The following is a 23,097-nucleotide window of genomic DNA, read 5'->3' as shown; positions in this document are numbered from 1 at the left end:
GGGGAAGGGAGGGAGGAAATTAACGGTGGAATGGTGGGGTAATAATTGTTTTTTAATTAGATTGTTGAATTGTTGACGAAGAAATTGGGTTGAGTCTTGAGGAGGCGGTAGTAGGAACAACAATAATATTAGGAACGATAAAATTAATAAAAAAATGACAAAGATGACAGGAACAACAATGGGAATAACAAAATTGACATTTAAAATAACAAGAACAACAATAATAATCAAATTAGTTATAAAACTAACAGGAACAACAGAAATAACGTTGAGGATAACAAGAATAACAAAATTAACATGAGAAATAATAGGAACAACAAAAATTACAGGAATAACATTAGAAATAAAAGGAACAACAAGTTTAACATTAGAAATAAGAGGAACTACAATAATAATAAAATTAGGCATAGAAATAACAGCAAGAACAGAAATAGCGTTGAAAATAACAAGAATCATAAAATTAACTTTAGAAATTACAGGAACAACAACAGGAACAATGAAAATAACATTAAAAATAACAATAATGACAAGAATAGCATTAAAAATAACAGGAACAACAAAACTAACAAAATTAGCCATAAAAATAACAGGAACAATGGAAATAATATTGAGGATAACAAGAACAACAAAATTAACATGGGAAATAATAGAAACAATAACAGGAACAATAAAAATTTTAGGAATAGCATTAGAAATAATAGGAACAACAAATTTAACATTAGAAATAATAGGAACTACAATAATAACAAAATTAGGCATAAAAATAACAGGAACAACAGAAAAAGCATTAAAAATAATAAAAATAACAAAATTAACTTTAGAAATCACAGGAACAACAAGAATAACATTAGAAATAACGGGAACAACAAAAATAACAAAATTAGCCATAAACATGTCGGAAACAAGAGAAATTACATTAAGAATAACAAGGATAACGAAATTAACATGAGAAATGACAAGAACAAAAATATGAACAATAACAATAATATCAAAAATAACAAGAACAGCTTTATAAATAACAGGAACAACAAAAATAACATTAGAAATAGCAATAATAATATTAGAAATAACAAAAATAACATTGAAAATAACAGAAACAACAAAAATAACATTAAAAATAACAAAAATAACGTTAGAAATAACAGGAACAACAAAAATAACAAAATTAACATTAGAAATAACAAAAATAACAGAAATAACAAAAATAACATTTAAAATAAGAAAAATAACATTAGAAATAACAGGAACAACAAAAATAACATTCAAAATAACATCAAAAATAACAGGAACAACAGAAATGACGTAAAAAATAACAAGAATAATAAAATTAAGCATCAAAATAATAGGAACAACAATAGGTGCTACAGAAATAACATTAAAAATAACAAGAATAACATTAGAAATAACAGGAACAACAAAAATAACTTAAAAAATTGCAGGAACAACAAAATTCTTAATAAGATTAAAAGAAAAAACCAAAATAACATCAGAAACTGCAGGAATAACAAAATTACTAATAGAAACAACAGGAACAATAACAAGAGTAACAAGATTAATATTAAAAATGATAGGAACTACAAAATTATCATCAAAATTAGCAGGAACAACAAAATTACTATCAAAATTAACAGGAACAATAAAATTAACATTAGAAATAACAGAAACAAAAAAATTTATAATCGGAATGACAGAAACAACTATAGAAATAACAAAATTAACATTAGAAATAATAGGAACTATAAAAATAACAAATCTACAGATAGAAATAAGAGGAACAACAACAACAATATTAAGAACAACCACAAATAACAAAATTAATCATAGAATTAACAGGAACAACAAAAATAATAATTCTAATGACAAGGACAAAGACAGAATCAGCAGAAGCTATCTTAGGAACCAAATAACAACAAGAACAACAGCAATAACAATAGGAGAAAGGGAAAAACAAAAAGTTTAATAGTTATTGCAAGAATAATATAAATAACATGCCGAAAAATTTCTACAATTGTTCTTGAAACTATTTTTTCTTGGAAATCTGCAAAAAACTACAAACCAAGATCATTTGAGTCAACAGGAACATTAATGGAACAATCATTGCTCTTTTGGTTTAATTCTTGCGATTAATCCTACTGAACCTAAAAGTCATGATATCAATCCAAATATTGGTATATTTTTATATTTTTTTGTGATTTTTTTGGAACATTACAACTTAGGAACTGAACTGCAATCCTCTAGATGTGGCAAAATTCTCGCTAAATTGATTGCAACAAGCTTAACTGACTCAATTATTCAATAAATCCATATCCAATTTCATTAAATCCGTTACCGATAACCACGTGAATAATACAACAGTTAATCAACCCCTCTGGATCTATAATTGAAAGCCGGAAGCATAAAAAATTCACGTGCATCGATTGAGCTGTCAGTACTAGCAGAACCATGAAGCTAACTTTGATAGCACTGATATCCTTGATTTTCCTAAAATCCGGGACCTGCGTCAACGATTTTCCATCATTGATGGTCACCAACGCCACAATGAGTAAAGTTTAAAATAATATATCCAGACCTAGACCCAGACTTGTTAATTTAATTCTAATTACCAGTAATTGTAATCGAGAAGCAGTTCTTCGAACGCAAAGTGGTGACGAAAGAGTCCCCGAGCCTAACAATGGAAGCTTATGAAAAGAGTGTTGCTTCGTTCAGCAGCCTGGCTACCAGAGTGGCACGAGAGCGGATGAATATCAGCGGTTTATCTATTCATCTATCGCAAGACACTGGAATAAATCTCAAGCAAGGTAATTACAGAACAAAAGACTTTAAATTTAACAATTACAACATTATTACATTTATTTTACGGCTTTTGTTAAAGATTACACGATTTTATTGTCTGTGACCACTTGCCAAGTTGCTTGGGAGTTGTTCAAGCGAGCTAGAGCTGAAAAACTTGTGCATTTAGCAATTACAGGTAATTAACACAAGTAACACATTAATTCTCTTTCCAGTCTTTCTAAATTACCTTAAAAAGCTCCTAAAGTACCTCAGAAATTTTTTTTCATCCAATTCTGATCATTTGGACCAAAGATATAACTTAATTAAATTATACTTGACTTTCAATTACCTGCAAGTACTCTTAAAATTTTTTTAAAATAATTGACCCCCTGTACAAGAATTTAGGCATTCTAACGAACACAACGCACTTTGTCCGGTCCCGATCGGCAAATTAGAACCGGAGTTATAGCAGTTTAAAGTTTTTTTCGGCTTATCCCCACTTTGGCGCGGGAAAATGATGTCACATTTTCCCGCGCTTTTTTCGCGCATGCGCAATGCAAACTCCGGGCGTTACCACCGAATATATCGATGTGGGTATTCAAACTCTTCGTTTTTTCACGCTGGATCAATTTCTACTATCTAAACTACATTATAGAGACCGTAAAAATTTTAATTAGACTTAGATTGCCCCCGGTTGCCGATCAGCGAAGCTATAACAGTTCCACTGGTCGATCCTGGTGAGGAGCTGCCTCAGATATTTTTTGACATGCGCCTGGAGCAAAGTTTGGACTGGAACCGGATCAACTTCATCCACGATGGCAACCAACCGATCTCCAAGGTCATCCAGGTGTTCTCCAGTGACTTTCCGAAGAAACTAGGTCTTGCGAGTCAATCTCTGTCAGGATTCACCCGAGGAAGGTCAGAAGTAGCCACCAGGAGATCAATTCGTGATCTTTTGACCAAGTTCTCCAGCCCTAAGGCCCAGGACCAGCAGTTCTTAGTAATTGTGGGTCACAAATTCGTCAGTTGGATCATTGAGGTTGCTAGATCCTTGGGGCTGCTTCATCCTCGGAGCCAGTGGTTGTTTGTCATCCCGGATATGGCTGATCACAACAAAGGGAACGTGTCTTACCTGCTAGACTATCTAGACGAAGGCGAGAACTTGGCGTTCCTTTACAATTCTACCAAGAAAAATGCTACTCAATGCTCCGCTAGGGCTTTCTGCCATGCTAGGGAGCTGGTTGGAGCTTTAGCTGTCGCGTTGGAGAAGGTCCTGAACCAGGAGCTTAAGTTGTATAAGAGTGTCACTGAAGAGGAGTATGAAGCCAGTGGAATTAACAAGTTAGCCAGGGGCAGGAATATCATTAATTTTATGAAGGTGAGTTTTGGTTATGATGAATATGATGATGAGGATTGAAGGTTTGATATTGCAGAATGAATTGTACAACGAGTCAAGGTCTAATGGTAGGAAGAGCACTTGTAGCAGCTGTTTGACCTGGATCTTGGATTCTGCTATCACCTGGGGCAGTAGATTGATGTCCAAAAACAAGAAACCAAGCTTTAAGCTTCAGAAAAGTGGATTTTGGACTTCTGATCCTGGATTTGAAGCTGTGGAGATTATTTTTCCGCATACTAAGTTTGGGTTTTTGGGGAAGGAGCTTGAAATTGCTACTTATCATGTAAGTGACGTGGTCCTTGATGTTCCTTAAGTTCTTAACCTGGTCCTTGAGGTTCCTTAGGTTCTTAACCTGGTTCTTGGAGTTCCTTTAGTTCCTAACCTACTTTTTGATGTTCTAAACTTGGTCTTTGATGTTCTTAATCTCGTACTTGACATTCCTTGTGCTTCTAACCTAGCTCTTGCTGTTTTTAACCTAGTACTTGATATTCCTTGTGCTTTTAACCTGGTTTTTGATTTTTCTTTCGTTTCCAACCTGGTACTTGATGCTCTTTTCATTCTCAACCTGGTCCTTGATGTTCCTTTCGTTTCTAAACTGGTCCTTGATGTTTCTTAGGTTCTCAACCTGATTATTGATGTTTTTAACCTGGTCCTCGGTGTGCCTTGTGCTTCTAATCTGTTCCTTGATGTTTCTTTTGTTCCTAACCCAGTCATTGATGTTCTAAACCTGGTCGATGATATTTCTAACTTACTCTTTGATATTTATTGTGCTTTTAACCTGGTCTATGATGTTCTTGACCTGGTTATTGATGTTATTTTCATTTCCAACCTGGTCACTGATGTTCCTTCTGTTCCCAACCTAGTTCTTGATGTTCTAGACCTAGTCTTTGATGTTCCTTACCTGGTCCTTGATGTTCCTAACCTGGTCCCTGATGTTCCTTTTATTCCTAACCTAGTTCTTGATGTTCTAAACCTGGTTTTTGATATTTATAACCTGGTCCTTGATATTCTTTGTGCTTCTAACCTAGTTCTTGGTATTTTGAATCTGGTCCTTGATATTCCTTGTGCTTTTAACCTGGTCCATGATGTTCCTTTCTTTCCTAACCTAGTTCTTGAGGTTTTTAACCTAGTCCATGATGTTCCTTGTCATTTCCAACTATTTTTTTCCAGAATCCACCATGGCAGTTCGAAATTATCGAAACTGACGACCATTTCAACACCAAATCCCATTGGGACGGACTAATGATCAACATCCTGAACGAACTATCTAAGAATCTAAACTTCACAATAAAATACCTCGTCATTGAAGTCCCAGCAGAATCAATGCTAGCCAAAAGTGTAAGTGTACCTCACCTTGTCCTTCCTTCATCATAATTCTTTAGCAATCTTCCAGGATCCAAAGAACTCAGCAATGTCAGCAGCCGATAAGGTCCCAGCAGCCTTAACAGACCTGGTAAGAACCGGCAAGGTGATGATGGCGGCGTGTTCCTTCGCAACCAGCATGTACGTGAACGAGAAGAACATCAACTTCACTCGGGTGATCACCAGCCAGAGCTACGGGATCCTTGCTCCAAGGCCGAAAACAATGACCAGGACGTTACTGTTCGCATCTCCGTTTTCCAACGAAGTAAGTTTTTGTTGCTTGATCTTGATGAGGAAGTTCTTCCAGGTGGATTTTGATCTCCTGACTTGGTTCCAGGCCTGGGCGTGTCTTGCGTCATCGATAGTCCTGGTGGGACCAGCCCTGTACTTCGTCCACGCTCTGAGTCCTCGCAAAGCCGACGAGCAGACGAGGAATCCAGAGTCAACGGAGATGCTGGGCCTAGGATCGCCATCTAGGTGCATCTGGTACATCTACGGAGCCCTGCTCCAGCAAGGTGGAATGCATCTTCCGTCAACAGATGGCGCCAGGCTGATTGTCGGAACCTGGTGGTTGGTGGTGATGATCATCGTAGCTACTTACTCAGGAACTCTGGTAGCTTTCTTGACCTTCCCAAGGATGGATCCAGCTGTCAACACTGTTGATGACCTGCTAGCTAGGAGGGAAGAGTTCACCTGGAGCATTCCTGCTGGAAGTCTGCTAGAGAATTTTCTGAAGATCAGCGACTTTCAGCAGCTCCTTCCTGAGTTTGATGGGCATGCTAGCTTTCATGAAACGGCTAGTTACAATGAAAATGTTGACAAGGTCAAGGGCAGGGGACACGTGATGATTGACTGGACTACTGCGCTCAGGATTTCACAGAGAAACCAGCAGAATAACTTTGGAACCTGCTTCTTTTCTATTGGAACCAATGTTCTGGAACTCGTGGAACCCATTGCGCTTGCTGTTCCTAGAAAGAGCCCTTATTTGGGTATTATTGATCATCAGTAAGTTTTATTAGGATTTTTATGGGTCTTGTTATGGTTCCAATTGTTCCTAATGTTCCTAGAATCCTTATTATGTTTTCTTTTGTTCCTATTGTGTTCCAAAGTGTCCTTGAAGTAGTACCTTTTGGTTCTTTTTATGGTTCCTAGCGTTCCTATGGTCTTTATTATGGTTCCTCATCCTTATTTTCTGGTTCCTAAGATTCCTATTGTTCTTAATATCGTTCTGGCTGTTCCTATAAAGGTTCCTGGTGTTCCAATGGTTCTTAGAATGGTTCCTGATGTTCTTTTCTTATCTTAATGGCTTCTACAGGTCTTATTAGAGTCCTTATGGTTCTTATTATGGTTCATAGAGTTCCTATTGTTCTAATTATGGTTCCAAATGTTTCTCTTTTGGTTCCTACAGTTTCTATGGCTTTTATTATGGCCCTTAAAGTTCTTTTTCAATTCCTGTTGTTCCTATTATTCTTACTATGGTTCCTGTTGTTCCTATGAAGGTTCCTGGCGTTTCAGTGGTTCTTGGAATGGTTCCTAATCTTCCTTTTTCATCTTTATGGTCTTACAGGTCTTATTAACATTCTTAGAGTTCTTATGATGGCCCCTGAAATTCCTTTTTTAGTTCCTGATGTTCCAATTGTTCTTATTATGTTTCCTAGAGTTCTTATTGTTCTGACTATAGTTCCTAGAATTCCGTTCTTGATTTCTAGATTTCCTATGGTTTTTGTAATTGTCACTGATGTTCTTATTTCGATCCCTAAAGTCCTTAAAGCTCTTAATATCGTCCCTAGAGTTCCTATTGTTCTTATTTTGGTTCCTATTATTCTCATTATGGTTCCTAGTATTTCTTTGTGGTTCCTATTGTTCTTATTGAGGCCCCTAGAGTTCCTTTGATTTTTACTCTGGCCCCTTAAGTTCCTTTTTTAGTTCCTGGTGTTCCTATTGTTCTTATTATGGTTCTTATATTTATTAATTTCTTTGATTCTTATAATGGTTCCTACTGTTCCTTTCTTTGTTTCTGGAGTTCCTATGGTTCTCCTAGTGGTTCCTGATACTATTATTTCGATCCCTAAGGTTTTTTCAATTCTTATGATTCTTATGATGGTCCTCAGAGTTCTTATTGTTCTCATTATGGTTCCTAGTGTTCTTTTGTGGTTCCTAAAGTTCCTATTGTTCTTATTTAGGCCCCCAGAATTCCTATGGTTTTGATTATGACCCTTAAAGTTCTTTTGTGGTTCCTAAAGTTCCTATTGTTCTTATTATGGTTTTGAGACTTGTTATATACGCTTATTTGGTTCCTAGTGTTTTTTTTCTTTGTTCCTAGAGTTCCCACGGATCCCCTAATAGTTCCTGATGTTATAATTTAGATCCCTAAAGTTCTTACAGCTCTTATTATAGTTCCTAGAGTTCCTATGGTTTTCATTATAGTTCCTCAAGTTTCTATTGTTCTTATTATGGTTCCTAAAGTTCTCATTGTTTTTATTAATACCCCCAAAAGTTCCTTTTTTTAGTTTTTGGAGTTCCTATTGTTTTTATTATGGTCCCCCTAGTCCTTATCATCTTTATTATGGTTTCTAGTGTTCCTTTTATAGTAACTAAAGTTCCTATGGTTCTTCTCATAGTTCCTCATGTTCTTATTTCGATCCCTTAGGTCCTAAACGTCTTTTTACAGTTCCTAGTGTTTTATTTCAGTTTCTTAAGTTCCTAGAGTTCCTATTATGGTTCCTAGAGTTCCTATTACTGTTCCAGGCTACAAAGAATGCAAGAATCAGGCTTAATAAACAAATGGCTCGAAGACTGGCTCCCCAACCCCAGCGACGAGTGTTCCGATGACAAAATGGAAAACCAAGAAACCTCAAACCACCAAGTAGACTTTTACGACATGCAAGGAATATTTTTCGTACTATTTATCGGTAAGTTCCTTCCAATTCCTCCCAATACCTCCAACTAGATCTTAATTCTAAGAATCAATTTCACAGGCTATTTAACAGGCAGTATAGCCTTGCTCTCAGAGTTCTACCAACAACACCGAAAGTTAAACAAAGAGCGTAACTTAATCCGTCCTTTTCTTGAATGATCACTCAAGAGATAGTAATTGCTGATTACTTAACAAACAATCTTTAGTATATAAAAATTTAATTATTTATTTTAAACAGACGGAGTATCTCAACCGTGTGAATTAACAAACAAATAAAGAATTATATTTATTATTATTATATAAGTGATTTTTCTCACAAGGCAACATACCCTTCTCTTATTTCTTAAATTAAGTATTTACAATTCAGTCTGTTGTGAGATTCCGAAGATCTAACACTGTTTTTTATTCTTAAGTTTAAACTTTAACACCTTAGCGCCAAAATGAACTTAAAATTAGGTTCCGTGGTCCTAATTCTACTAATTGGAACCTTAACCAGTGAATCTTACCCTCACTCCTTCCCAATTGAAGAAACCCCCGTAAATTTGATGACTGACGTCATCAACGACCTGGGTGTCAAGATTTTAAGCTGCTACTCCCCCCATCCCCACGGCAACGTCGCATTTTCCCCCACTGGATTGGCATTCGTCCTTGCTGCCCTCTATGAGGCCTCAGCTGGAGCTACTAGACGCCAGATAGCGCAAGTGTTGCACCTTCCGCAGGACAAACAGGTCACTAGAATCGGCCTCAGAGACATCCATCGCCGACTTCGGGTAAGTTCTTCCCCCTCTCTTTGATTTAAGCCACCATCTTATTGATTTTATTACAGAGTTACTTAAATGCGAACGCATTTCTCGGTGGACTGACGCTAAACCGCGATGACGTCACTCTAAGACAAGATTATGAAGACCTTCTGAAGTTCTATGGCTTTGAAGTCAATCCAACGTTGCCTAATACTACTACAGAAGCTGTAAATTCAACAGACGCACCAGTTACGACGACTAGTACGACATTTAGCCCAGAAATAGAAGTTTTAAACGCTCAGACTGGTCCAGGAGGTAATTTGACTGGTTTAGTGGAAAATGCAACGATGTTACCGACGGAGCAAACTTCTATACCGACTGTAGAAGTGAGGATGGAAGCAGAGGTGACGACTGTGATGATGGAAAGTGAGAATGCAAGCTTGGTTATGATGGAACCGACTGTAGCGTCGATAGAATCTCAGAATCAGACGGTGGGAGGGAGAAAACGCAGAAGTGTGGAAGATAGTGAGGGGTTGGGGGTAGAAGTTACTACTTTATCGGCAGATCTAGGGAAATTGTCGACAGAAGGTGATGAATTGTTAACAACAGGTAAATCTTCTTTATCGACCTATCAATCTTATTCATCGGTACATAAGTCTTCTTTATTGACACTATAATCTATCTTATTATCATATTAATCTTTATTATCAACAATGTTACTTCTTTGCACACTAGATCAATTTTATTATAATTGTAATCTTTCTTATCAACACACTAATCTTCATAATTAAGACACTAATCTTTCTTACCAGCAAAACAATCTTTTTTAGTAACCCATAAATTTTCTTTATCGACACTTCAATCTATCTAGTCATCACCACAATCTTTATTATCAAGACACTAATCTTTCTTACCGACAATCTTCTTTGGTAGCACATAAATCTTCGTTCTTGACATTACAATCTATCTTACCATCACACTAATATTTATTATCAACAATATTCCTTATCATATAATTTATCAAGATTGATATCTACTTTATCAACGAAGTTATTATTATTGTGAAGTTACTTACCTCCTTTACCAACATTATAATCTTCTTTGTCAACGCACTAATCTTCATAATTAAGACACTAATCTTTCTCACTATTTCTTTCTTACTAATCTTTCTATAAGCCTCCTTTATCGACCCTATAATCTTCTTTATCATCACACCAATCTTTATTGTCAATAATATTCCTTAATTTCACTCTAATTTATTTCATTAATATTATAAACTTCCTCACCAACACGCTAATCCTCGTAATTGCAACACCAATCTTCCTTATCGGCAGATAAATTTTTTCTACTAGCATATAAGTCTTCTTAACCAACACTACAATCTTTCTTATTATAAAATCAATCTTTAACATCAATAATATTTCTTATCTTCACTCTAATCTATTTTATCAGCATTATAATCTTCTTTATCAACACACTATCTCTATTATTAATACACTAATCTTTCTTACCGGCATATCAATTTTCTTAATCTACTTATCAATGTATTTTTATCATGATTCTAATCTTCTTTGTCAACAGCTGGACCTTCTAAATCAGATAAATTTTCTCTACCCCCACTTCAATCTACTTTACCACCTTTCCAACCAATAAGACACCGAAGAACAAACCCAGATTACCAAAACTGGTTACCTATTACTCCCTGGCAGCCATCTTTAGACCCCGACGGAATATCATTAGATACTGACACCTCCGCCTTTAGACCTTCGGAGCTAAACTTCTTTACCGACGGAGTCGATGAAACTTCACTATCAACAATAATGTACACAACAGTGCTTCCATTTTGTTACTTTCCAACTTTAGGAACAGCTGCCGTGGAATTTCCACTTGATGTAAGTTTTTTTGAGCAAGAAAATGAAAAAGAGGAGTGGGGAGTTAATAGTTAGAGTGAGGGAAGAGTGAAGTTCATTTATATTTCAGGACCCGAGGTATACAGTAGTAATTCTACTCCCTGATTCGGATGTAGAGACTCTGGTGAAGACTCTGAGGGCCTCTAGGGTCAAATTGAGGAAGCTTAGGCAAGCCTTGACGCCATGTTGGATCAAGGCCGCTATTCCGTCGTTTATGTTGAAAGGATTTGTAACTTTGACAGGATGGCTTCAGAAATTGGGCATTGTTGACGCTTTTGAACCCAGGGCAGCTGATTTGAGTATAATGACTCCGGATTTGGGAGTTTATGCCAGGGATGTTCATCAGAGTATTGGGGTTAACATTAGGAACTTTGAACCAGATGGCGCTAATGATACTCAGAAGGGTAAGTTGATGTTTTGAAGGTTACAAGTTGAATTTTTTTTCAAAAAAACTTCAAATTTTCTTAAAAAAAAATTTTTTTTTAATTTTTTCCAAAAATGAAACTATTCAAAATTTGGAAAAAAATTATTTTTTCCAAAATTTCAAAAAATCATGGAGGAAATAGTTTTTCCAAAATATCCAAATTTCTAGAATTTTTCCAGATTTCTAGAATTTTCCAAAATTTGTAGAAAAGAGTTTTTCCAAAATTTCCAAAATTTTTCCAAAATTCATTAAGAAAAAACTTTAACCAAAATGTCCAAATTGCCAGAATTTTTCCAAAATTCATGGAAAAAATTTTTTTTTTTAATTTCCAGAACTTTTCCAAAATTTATAAAAAAAAAGTTTATCCAAAACTTCTTACAAAAAAAGTGTTTTTTAAAATTTCTTTTCAAAATTTTCTCCAGAAAAAAATTTTTTTTGATAGAAAAAAAAATTTTTCATTAAATTTAAAACAACGCCATTAGATGACATATCATATAAAATATTTTAACCAAAACAATCCCACACATATTTCTTCAGTAATAAAAATTCCAGTTCTATCATAGTAATTTAATAAAAATGCCAACCTCTTTCCTCCACCCTAGAAATTCTTCATTTCGTCTTAACTAAAAAAAATAAAACAAATAATTAATTTCAGGAAATCCTCGGACTGAGCCAATTCCTTTCATCGCAAATCGTCCGTTTGTATTTTTCATAATCGACACCGAGACCTCGGTGTCTTTGATTGCCGGGCGCATTAACGACCCGCTTAACTCGCGGATTATATAATCAATTAAAATTTGTTCTAATATTGTTTTGGTATATATTATTGATAAGTGTACAACGTTATACAAAATAAAATTAAAGATTATTTAAATTATAAATATCCTAGAGTATTTATATTTATTAAATTTATAAATAAACCTTATCCTGTTAAATTAATTAAATTAAATAATTATTTTTATGTGACATTTTTAAGTATCCAAGGGACGAACTTTGATATTCTAGTGCAAACACCCGGGAGATTTGCTTCGGCGCAGCCGATTCCCCAGGATATTATTCCGGCCAGGAAATATCGGCCGTCTTTACCTCGGACTTGGAGTGGTCCCCCAGAATCACCCTGAAAAAAATTTTTTTTATTATTTTTGTGTTCAAAATTTTATTAGCTTTAATTTAAGTACCCACATGACTATATTTAATTTAAAAAAAAAAAAAAAAAAAAAAAAAAAAAAAAAAAAAAAAAAAAAAAAAAAAAAAATTAAAAAAAAAAAAAAAAAAAAAAAAAAAATTAAAAATATAAATTAAAAAAAAAAAATTGTTTCTCAAAACAAAAAAAAAATTGTCTCAAACAAAAAAAAAATTTTGTCTTACCTGGCAAGAATCTTGTCCGCCATTTTCATATCCAGCGCAAAGAAAAATATCCGGAATAAATTCATGCCTCCCAGCCCTTAAAAACATGCTCTTGCACTTATCATTACTGACAATCGGTACTGAGACTTCCTGCAATACCGATGGTAGAGTACCTCCTTCAGAAAGACGCCCCCAGCCGGTAACGGTTGCGTTTTCTCCCACCAAAAGGTCGTCAGTCGCCGGAAGACATATCGGAGATATATGAGGAGCGAAGACTAATGAGGTCTCTAGCCTCACTAGCGCCAAATCGTACTCGTATGTGAAAAAGTTGTACTTCGGATGCACTACCTTCTTGGCGATTCCGCGTTCAACGTAAGGAAGTCGCTCCTGGACGCTCGAGAAGTCGTAGTCGCCCACGCGGATCCTGATTTGTGAGGTCAGCAGGCTAGAATGTTAAATATTTGTCAATAGAAATTTTTTAGAGACTTGGAATAGAGAAATTTGAAAAGCGGTGTTCAAGAGCTTTAAAATGAGTATACGCATGATATAGTTTGGCTACGGGTCGATTACAGCGCCATATTGGTTAATGATCTATAGATCATTTGGGAAATTAGTAATGTTCTTTTTGGTAGGAACAAATATTAATCAATAAGGGTTGTAGGTACTAATTTTAATCAGGATTTAAAAATCTAGGTCGCTGTACTAATAATTTTAAAAAAAGCAAAACTTTTTTTTTTTATTAATGATTAATGAAGTGATTAATGGATCAAGATAATTTTTTAAAATTAAACTAACAATAAATTATTAATCTCCTCTAACTCCCGAGTAAAATGACCCGTCTCACGAGTCAATCAGCCGCCAGTCGAATTTGATTAATGATCTATAGATCATTTAACAAATTATTAACGCGATTTTGATTACCAATCAACCTGACTAAGTATCAAGTGTGGGTACTCATTTTCTTCAGAATTAAAAGATCTAGGTCGCTAGAGTAACAAAACCCCAAAAAGACTCACTCGTCAACACAGTGTCCAGCAGTAGCGATCCAGTTTTCGTTCAAAACAGCGCCCCCGCAGCGATGAGTGCTCGAAAACCCGAAAAACGAGGTCCTCCTGACACTGACCTGCCAAGGCCACCTCCCAAAATGTGCATCCTTGCCACCGACAATCCGAGTCTCGGGGCGGGGAAAAAGAGGAGGCACGCCACACTGGCCGTGCCGGCTTTCCGCAGCGGAAACTGTCGGAACTGAGCCCTGGTACTTCCTGGTCGTAGAAGGCGGAGTTGAAGTTGAAGAAGTTGAAGTGGTAGATGGCGCTGTGGTCGAGGAAGGCAGCGTGGAAGTCAAAGTAGTCGCTATTCTGGGAGGAGGGGTTTTTCTGCGGGTCGGTTTGTCCGCTGTTGTGATGTAATGGCTCTGGGAAGAAGATATCGATGATGATGATGATGATGGCGGATGCGACATTGGCTTGTGCTAAATAGGAAGGAGAAAACGGATTAGTTATCTTGAGAAAGCGTTTATTTTCTAACTAGTTTATTGGAAAGTAAGGTAAAAAAGTTATGTGTCTTACATATGTGGGCGGCGGATCCGTCAAGGGAAGATTTTGGTCTTCATCATCAGCAACCCGGTCGCTGTCACTCGGCCAAGGTCGATGCCCCGTTGTCGTCCATGATGATGACCATATTGATGGCCGGCTTGTTGGTTTATTTTTTGTTATAAACGCTGGCTCTGTTGTTATTGTCCAATGGACTGTTTCCGTGCTGAAAATAATTAGTACTTATTTTAAAATTAATTTCTGGGAAAAATATTGGTCCTACTAAAAAACCTTTTAAACAAAAAATATAGGAAATAAAATTTCCTACAAAAAATGTCTCTTATAATTTTTCCGTATTTTTGATATTTTCGCCAGAATTTCAATTCGAAATTTCAAGGTCAAATCTTTCTTCAACCAGTAGGTTATTTTTAAAATTTAAATTCTGGCTTTATTATTGGTCCAACAAAAAAAAGTTTCAAACAAAAGTTGTAGGGAATTAAATTTCCTACAATTTCTGTATAGAATTTTTATTTTTAGGACCAATAAATAAGGTGAAAATTAAAGAAATCTTACCTAGGAGTCGTCGTCCAAATTTTGACTGGCTTAGCTTCCGGTTTGGAGACAAAATTAGGCCTATCATACCCAAAACTCCCAGTTTTAGGGAAGGTAGGGTTGGTCCAAGGCTTTTCAGTGCGAATAGAGTCCCCAGAAGCGGAAGTAATCTGATCTCTCTCCTAAATAAATAAAAAAGACAAATTAATCAAAAGTTCAATGACTAGAAAGTTTGTACTCACATTAATAAGATTCTCTTCTGGATCCGGATCCGGTTGGCTAGTCTGGGAAAACGGCTGCCTCGTTGGGTCTTCCTCGACCATCTGGTTCTTGCCGTCATCGGGAAGCCTCGCGGGGAACTGGAACTCCGAGGGCCTTTTTGGCCTGTTACTAGGCCGTCTGGTGGTAATTGTCAAGGCTGAAGTTGAAGTTGAAGATGGAGTGGTGGAAGAAGGGTTTGTTTGGTTGTTATGGACACAGCAGCTCCCGAACATGAAGGTGTCGACGCAGACCCCCAGGTGAGTACCCTGAGACTTTATGCACTCCCATACAAACATACAGGTCCCCTGAATTTTTCCAGCCACTAAACACGGCTTTGGAGTTATTTTGTAGCTGTGACCTCGGTTCAAGGTGCTTAGACAGGTAACGACGCTCGACCACCAGAGAATCGTGGCCACGTAACCTATCCACCGCATCCTGGTTCCTAAAAATGGTTATCAATGAATTTTATCAATTCGTTAATTGTGATTTTGTGTTTTTTAGGATTTTTTCGGGGGAAAAATCGGCCGATTTGTTTTGCAGTCTAAGGGAATTTTGTTTTTCACGGAATAAACGATTTACAAGCACTACTTTGGCCAAAAAGTCATTTCGAGGCAAGTTGGACACGATAAACACGCAAAAGGTATCCTTAAGTTATCAAAACTCAGATAATTTAATATTCTACCGGTATAATTCGTTCGCGTAGTGAATTATTTTTATGCAAGGCTGATTTCTAAGTCCCCTGATGGATAAACAATAAAAAAAAATTCAAAATTTCCAAAATTCAAAAGTCCAAATTCAAATTACGTGATTTTGCATTTTTTGCAATTTTTTCGGAGAAAAAGTCGATCGTTTTGCTTTAAATTAAGAGAAAACCGAGTTTTCTACTCGAAGATTTGTGATAAGAGGAAATTTTGACCGTGTGAACCTTAAAAGGGTAAGTTGGACAGGTTAAACACCTTAAAGGTATCCTTAGGCTATCAAAACCCGGCTAAATTGATATTCCACCGATCTATTTCTTTAGCACAGCGAATTATTTTTATGCAGGGCTGATTTCTAAGCCTACTGATGGATAAACAATCCAAAAATTCCAAAATTTCCAAAAATCGTCCAAATCTGTTTTCCGTGATTTTGCATTTTTTGCGTTTTTTTCTTAAAAAAAGTGCATCGTTTTTCTTTAAAGCTAGTTTTATGCATGTTATATGATATACTGGGGCTATTTTGATTACCAAATCCCCTGGGGGGTAAGTTGGGCCAATAATAATTCGCAATGGTATGAAAATGATAATTGAAGATTGCCTGAGATTTCGACGAGCTTGCTTGGGAATCGAATCGAATCGTCTGACCTAATACCACCGATTCCGTTTAATTAAAAACGGTTTAGCTTAGCTCGCTTTGTAGAGCTCTGTTGATGTATTAATCATCAAGTGATATCTTAACTGATCTAGATATCTCTTAACAGTCACCGCGTTGTTAGCGCGTTAATCTTATTATTATTATTATTATTATTATTATTTATCGTATTATCCGGTGTTAATATAACCGTGAAGGGATTTAGACAACTGTGTTAAATTCATGACAATGGTAACTCGTCTGTTATTGTGTTAATTCAATAGTAGTTATACCAAGGATTAAAATAACCGTAACAAATCCCTTTCTTAAGCCCGTCAATTAATCTAAACGTTGACATTATTGTTTATTTATATATTTATACGTATACATATCAAGTGATATTTAGGTGATTTGATCCTGATAAGAGTGCACTTGCTGAGAGATACTCGGCTACTTAGTGTTAGGTTTTACGGGCGCGGTTATACGAGAAATATAACGGGAAAAGCGAGAGGGTTATACGCAACTGGGAATTATATCTTACATATATATGTATATAATATATATATGTAAGCGGTACCTCTGTAGAGGCTACAGCGTGTGGATATGCTTATGAGTATGCATATAAATCCATATTAAGCATAAACACTGAGAATAACTAAGAAATCCCCAAGTACCTTTCAATTCGAAGATTGTGATTTCATGTTTTTTGGGATTTATTACGGGAAAAAGTGTGTCGATTCGCTTTGAAGCAACAGAGAACATAGTTTCCCACGTAAAGATTTAAGATAAGTGCGAATTTTGACCTTCCAAACCTTAGAAGGGTAAGTTGGACACGATAAACATATAAAAGATATCCTTAGGCTATTGAAACCGGGATAAGTTTAATTTCTATCAGTACCATTCATTTGCTTAGTGAATTATTTTTATGCAGGGCTGATTTTTAAGCCCCCTGATGGATAAGCAATCAAAAAAATTCAAAATTTCCAAAAATCGTCCAAATTCGAATTACGTGATTTTGCATTTTTTGCGATTTTTTCTGAGAAAAAATTTGCCGTTTTGCTTTAAATTAAGAAAAAACCAAGATTTCTACATGCAAAATTGCGATAAGAGGTAATTTTGACCGTGCGAACCTTAAAAGGGTAAGTTAGACACGTTAAACACCCTAAAGGTATCCTTAGGCTATCAAAACCCGGCTAATTTGATATTCTACCGGTCTAATTCTTTCGCACAGTGAATTATTTTTATGCAGGGCTGATTGTTAAACCCCCTGATGGATAAACAATCAAAAAAATTCAAAATTTCCAAAAATCGTCCAAATTTGATTTCCGTAATTTTGCATTTTTTGCGATTTTTTTCAAGAAAAACTACTCGAATTTTCTGCCAATTTCAATAAAACCTAGTTCTTAGCTTGCAGAAATAGGAACAGTGCAAGTATAGACCTTGCGAGCCTGGAAGGGTAAGTTGGGCCAGGTATAAGAATTGAAGATATCCTTAGATTGCCTAATCGGGGTTTTTTTGCGGCAGTGGGCGTTTTGTTCCGGGTTTTTTTTTGGGTCTCGAGGCCTAGTAAGCGTGTTTCTAAGAATCTTAGGGCAATCAGGACTGAGAATATAGATGGATAGTGGGTTAAAAGTACAATTGGGTATGTGAGATAAAAAAGTATCGTGAAACTGGGACGATTGTCTGTAGATGCGTAGATGGTTTTTATTTTATTTATTTAATGTATCTCATACTCTCTAACGTCTGTCTTTGTTTAAACGGGCCTCAGTGTTATGGGGTTCGAGGCCACGGGCACCGCAACGGCCACCGCAATCCGGTGTATCGTAAAAAGTGACACATATTCGCGGATTGTCTTTACAAAGTAATCATTTGTTAATTACTAACAGTCTTCATAACAATACAAATTAATATTAATGATAGTAATAAATTATATTAATAATAATTAATTATAATTACCCCATATGCGTGATATTATTCTGCTATTATCTGTTCATTCCACTCACTAAAAATTTTTAACCCAATCCCCAAAATAATTATTTAAACACAGCACCCGCGAATAATACGAATTACAGGTACGAAAATCATCACTCTTAAATAAAAATTAACAAACGACCATCCGGAGTACTGACCAGGAATGAACGTGGTCTCACGCGCTCAGGAAACTGAGTTGTGTCTTCTGGCACTTCTGCCTTGAAGAGTGGGGTCGCGAAAGGGGCATCTGGAGAGGGAAAGGGTCCGGGGCCCCTCAACAGTCGGCGAGACGACCGTCCTCGGTCCTCCGTCACACAACACACACTCAAGTAAACACTATACTTACTTACTTACTTACTACTTACTGCTTCTTCCTCCTTCCTGTTTAAGTACGAGGCCATTATACGCCCAGAGAGGTCTCCAATGCCCACAAGATTCAAGGTCACCGGGATCGGGACCAATTCGCGGTTTATGTCCAGTAAAACAATATCAGATACTATTTCAATTTTAAATATCACGGAGAATATCTATTGCACTTCCGGTGGAATATGTTATTACAAGGTCACTGGGGAAATTGATGTCTAACGGTTATGGTCATTATCTCAATAACGATTTCTGAAGTTTACATGCATTTAAAGTTACGAAACTTTCCGAATTTGTGAAATTCGTTAATTGTGATTTCGTGTTTTTTGGGATTTTTTCGCGGAAAAAGTCGGTCAATTTGCTTTGCAGTCTCAGAGAAGTTTGTTTTCCACGTGTTAAATGATTTATAAGCGCAACTTTTGCCAAAAAGTGATTTCGAGGCAAGTTGGACACTATAAACATGCAAAAGGTATCCTAAGGCTATCAAAACCCGGCTAATTTGATATTCCACCGGTCTCATTCTTTCGCACAGCGAATTATTTTTATGCAGGGCTGATTTCTAAGCCCACTGATGGATAAACAATCAAAAAAATTTTTAATTTCCAAAAATCGTCCAAATTCGATTTCCGTGATTTTGCATTTTTTGCGATTTTTTCTGAAAAAAAGTTAGCCGTTTTGTTTTAAATTAAAAGAAAACTAAGATTTTTACATGCGGAATTGCGATAAGAGCAAATTTTGACCGTGCGAACCTTAAAAGGGTAAGTTGGACACGTTAAACACCCTAAAGGTATCCTTAGGCTATAAAAACCTGGTTAATTTGATATTCCACCGGTCTAATTCATTCGCACAGAAAATTATTTTTATGCAGGGCTAATTTCTAAGCCCCCTGATGGATAAACAATAAAAAAATTCAAAATTTCTAAAAATCGTCCAAATTCGATTTTCGCGATTTTGCATTTATTACGATTTTTTCTGAGAAAAAGTTAGCCATTTTGCTTTAAATTAAAAAAGAACCAAGTTTTCTACATGCGGAATTGCGATAAGAGCAAATTTTGACCATGCGAACCTTAAAAGGGTAAGTTAGACACGTTAAACACCCTAAAGGTATCCTTAGGCTATAAAAACCCGACTAAATTGAAATTCCACCGGTCTAATTCTTTCGCACAGCGAATTGTTTTTATGCAGGGCTGATTTCTAAGCCCCCTGATGGATAAACAATAAAAAAAATTCAAAATTTCCAAAAATTGTCCAAATTCGATTTCCGTGATTTTGCATTTTTTGCGATTTTTTTTCAGGAAAAGTGCGCCGTTTTGCTTTAAATTAAGAGAGTACCTAGTTTTTTATGTATAAATTTGCGATAAGGATGAATTTTGGACCTTGCGAACCTTTAAAGGGTAAGTTGGACACATAAGATGCACTAAAGGTATCTTAAGAAGCATCTAATGCAATTCTTGCAACTTTGAAGCATTTCAGAGCGTTGATACCTGTAAGCTAACGCCTGTATATGATTTTGAAATGCCAACTCTTTTTTTTTAATGAGACCCAGCAGAAACTTTCACCAAATTAGCGCACGGTAACGACTACTTGACTAGACAGTGAGACAGTGGATGATTGTGATGATGAGGCCGCGGTATTTGATCGCATTAGATGGGGCTGGTTTAGAGCCCGCTCTCGCTTTCGAAATCATAAACATATTGTGTACTTAATACACGACTGTTATTGTTCGAGATACTTAACTTTTCTTCTCTTTTTAGTGTTAATTGTCCGTAGTTCGTTGCTCGCGGAACTGTCGAGCAAGTAGAAAGGGACCCGGTAGCCGTTTGAAGAAAGAGAGGGGATAAAGAATTAAATAAAGAGAACTAAAGGGAGGAAAGTCGGGTCTCTTATTTATATATTTATCTTTATATGTGCATATATAAATAATAGAGGATAATTTCTATTATAGAGATATAACACACAGGTATGACTCATGCGATTGTTAAATATTCATTAATACTTTATTATTGTAATTACATTATTGAGCGTTTAATAAACATATATAAAAGTGCTGTAATTACTGAGCTAAGTACTCAAGAATGATCAATAATAAATATTTATTAAATTTATTCCCTCAGTAATCGAAACTCTATAATCATTTGGCTTTCTCCATTATAACAAACCGAGAGAAAGTTTTTTAATGTCTTTTTAGTTTTAATAAATACTTTTTTGCGGGGAGTCGTGATTTTTTTAATTGATTTTTCTTATTTATACCTTGAACCTATATAAATTTAGATCATCATGTCACTCTAATTTAAAATTTAAATTATAGCTTTCCTATTGACCTTACAAGAAAATTTTACGAATAAAATTATAGAGAGTTAAACCCTCTCTAATTTTTTTTAAAACTAATTTTTAAAGGCTCAATAGTTTACTCAGAATTTTTAATTTAAATTTCAAGGTCAAATTTTACGGAAAAAAAAACTTTTTTTAAATTAAAATTCTCGCTTTCCTATTGGTCCTATAAAAAAAATTTTGGAACAAAAGTTGTAGAAAATTGAACCCTCGATAACTTTTACTTGAGACAATTTTTTGTAGGCCCAATAGTTTACTCAGAATTTTGGTTTTAACATTCAAGGTCAAATTTTTCGCGAAAAAGGAACTTATTTTTCAAAATTAAATTCTGGTTTTCCTATTGGTCCTAGGAAAAAGATTTTGGGATAAAAACTATAGGAAATTGAACCCTCTACAACTTTTTAAGATAAATTTTCCCGGAAAATCGATAGATTTTCCATAAATTAAAAAAAAAAACAGGAAAATGACTAAAAAAATTGCAATTTGATGCAAAAAAAAATTTTTAAATGAAAATTCTGAGTTTCCTATTGGTCCTATAAAAAAAAGTTTGGGACAAAATTTATAGGAATTCTGGTCCCCTACAACTTTGTTAGACAAATTTTCCAGGAAAATCAATAGATTTTCCGTAAATTCAAAAAAACTGAAAATTCCTATAAAATTGTAATTTAATGCAAAAAAATTTTTTAAATGAAAATTCTGAGTTTCTTATTGGTCCTATAAAAAAAAGTTTAAGATAACATTTGTAGGAATTTTGATCCTCTACAACTTTTGTATGAAAAATTTTTCAAGAAAATCGATAGATTTTCCGTAAATTCAAAAAAACGGAAAAAACTAAAAAAATGCTATAAATTTTCACAATTGTTAATTATTATTATTATTACCATCATTGTTATAATGATTACAAGTGTATATGGATTGGAGAGCATCCTTTCACCACACATCAAGGCAATGATCTGAAAAAATTAGATCACGAGGTTAAGCGGATTGAAAATGGAAAATTTCATTTAAATCCCTTTTAAAAAAAAGGCGGCAAATTTATTCTAATTTTTTTTTTAAGTGAAAATTTTTTTTTTATTCAAAGACAAGGACTAGCATGTGTAAGTAAATTAAAAAGCGGTTTAATTTATAAAATGAACAATATCCAGAACGGAACGAACGGCGAATCGCATTTTTCATCCGCTTCCTTCTTAATTGGGGCTCAATGCCGATAAATATGTCCGGCGTTTAATTCACGAGGCCAAGAAATGAAAGAAGGAATTAAAATAATTCTTGAGCAACAAGAGAAAATTATCAGTCATCTATTTACACTACAGCCAATTATAATTTTACAATTATCATTATTATTGTAATTATAATTATTGTTATTGCTGTAATTACTATTGTAATTAATTTTATATAATTATCTTCTTGCTTGTCATCTTATACTGATTACTCAATTCACTTTGAAGTATGATTTTTATAAGCGGCAATTTTTGAATTTTAAGGAACTAAATTATGATTTTTTATTTTTCGTTGGGTTATCACTCCTAAAGTTCCTATAACTCCTAAAATATTGAAGATAACCCTATAGTATAATAACGTTTTTTATAGAAAATATCCTAAGCTACAATTTTAGTCCCTTATAATTTTCTCCTAAATCATTATTTTAGGAGTTATCGCCATTTTTATAAACACTAAATCATAATTTTTTTCCTATAATTACTTTGCTATATAAGTTTCTATAACTCCTAAAATATTGAAGATAACTCCTTAGTATAAAAACATTTTTCATAGAAAATTTCCTAATCTACAATTTTAGTCTTATAATTTTCTCCTAAAATCAATATTTTAGGAGTTATCATCACTTTTATTGTCATTAGACAATAATTTTGTATTTTTCCTTGTGTTATC

At 35.0% G+C, this 23,097-nt stretch overlaps 3 protein-coding genes across 3 annotated transcripts; 2 read left to right on the top strand and 1 right to left on the bottom strand.

Moving 5' to 3' along the window:
• The first annotated feature begins 2,171 nt into the window (after positions 1 to 2,171).
• Positions 2,172 to 8,715, top strand: LOC123263650 (ionotropic receptor 93a). Its single transcript, XM_044726550.1, has 10 exons — positions 2,172 to 2,542; positions 2,607 to 2,798; positions 2,873 to 2,968; positions 3,450 to 4,150; positions 4,206 to 4,451; positions 5,339 to 5,506; positions 5,562 to 5,795; positions 5,868 to 6,535; positions 8,279 to 8,442; positions 8,509 to 8,715. Exons 1-10 carry the CDS (start codon positions 2,443 to 2,445, stop codon positions 8,604 to 8,606), a joined length of 2,667 nt encoding a protein of 888 aa, XP_044582485.1. The 5' UTR covers positions 2,172 to 2,442; the 3' UTR covers positions 8,607 to 8,715.
• A 38-nt stretch (positions 8,716 to 8,753) lies between these two features.
• On the top strand, positions 8,754 to 12,355 carry LOC123263656. Its single transcript, XM_044726568.1, has 5 exons — positions 8,754 to 9,217; positions 9,274 to 9,796; positions 10,769 to 11,079; positions 11,168 to 11,501; positions 12,177 to 12,355. The coding sequence occupies exons 1-5, from the start codon at positions 8,888 to 8,890 to the stop codon at positions 12,305 to 12,307; spliced, it is 1,629 nt and encodes a 542-aa protein (XP_044582503.1). The 5' UTR covers positions 8,754 to 8,887; the 3' UTR covers positions 12,308 to 12,355.
• Positions 12,356 to 12,427: 72 nt separating this feature from the next.
• LOC123263655 (serine proteinase stubble) lies at positions 12,428 to 18,814 on the bottom strand. The gene is made up of 7 exons (XM_044726567.1): positions 18,499 to 18,814; positions 15,195 to 15,655; positions 14,974 to 15,134; positions 14,437 to 14,626; positions 13,885 to 14,339; positions 12,890 to 13,313; positions 12,428 to 12,638 (listed from the first exon to the last, which is right to left on the bottom strand). The coding sequence occupies exons 2-7, from the start codon at positions 15,645 to 15,647 to the stop codon at positions 12,480 to 12,482; spliced, it is 1,842 nt and encodes a 613-aa protein (XP_044582502.1). The 5' UTR covers positions 15,648 to 15,655; positions 18,499 to 18,814; the 3' UTR covers positions 12,428 to 12,479.
• Between the last annotated feature and the right edge of the window lie 4,283 nt (positions 18,815 to 23,097).

This window comes from Cotesia glomerata, linkage group LG4, assembly GCF_020080835.1.
Source record: "Cotesia glomerata isolate CgM1 linkage group LG4, MPM_Cglom_v2.3, whole genome shotgun sequence".
Taxonomy (NCBI): Eukaryota; Metazoa; Arthropoda; class Insecta; order Hymenoptera; family Braconidae; genus Cotesia; species Cotesia glomerata.
Note: the sequence above shows the minus strand (reverse complement) of the source record. Positions and strands in the feature narration are given on the sequence as shown.

Bases quoted from the DNA above. Each gene is read 5' to 3' on its own strand.
- LOC123263650 (XM_044726550.1), top strand. From the start codon at position 2,443: ATGAAGCTAACTTTGATAGCACTGATATCCTTGATTTTCCTAAAATCC. The intron at 2,543-2,606 runs GTAAAGTTTAAA...TCTAATTACCAG, and splicing joins GGTCACCAACGCCACAATGA to TAATTGTAATCGAGAAGCAG. The intron at 8,443-8,508 runs GTAAGTTCCTTC...TCAATTTCACAG, and splicing joins ATTTTTCGTACTATTTATCG to GCTATTTAACAGGCAGTATA.
- LOC123263656 (XM_044726568.1), top strand. From the start codon at position 8,888: ATGAACTTAAAATTAGGTTCCGTGGTCCTAATTCTACTAATTGGAACC. The intron at 9,218-9,273 runs GTAAGTTCTTCC...ATTTTATTACAG, and splicing joins ACATCCATCGCCGACTTCGG to AGTTACTTAAATGCGAACGC. The intron at 9,797-10,768 runs GTAAATCTTCTT...CTTTGTCAACAG, and splicing joins TGATGAATTGTTAACAACAG to CTGGACCTTCTAAATCAGAT.
- LOC123263655 (XM_044726567.1), bottom strand. From the start codon at position 15,647: ATGCGGTGGATAGGTTACGTGGCCACGATTCTCTGGTGGTCGAGCGTC. The intron at 13,314-13,884 runs GTGAGTCTTTTT...TTAACATTCTAG, and splicing joins GCTGGACACTGTGTTGACGA to CCTGCTGACCTCACAAATCA. The intron at 12,639-12,889 runs GTAAGACAAAAT...AATTTTTTTCAG, and splicing joins GCGGACAAGATTCTTGCCAG to GGTGATTCTGGGGGACCACT.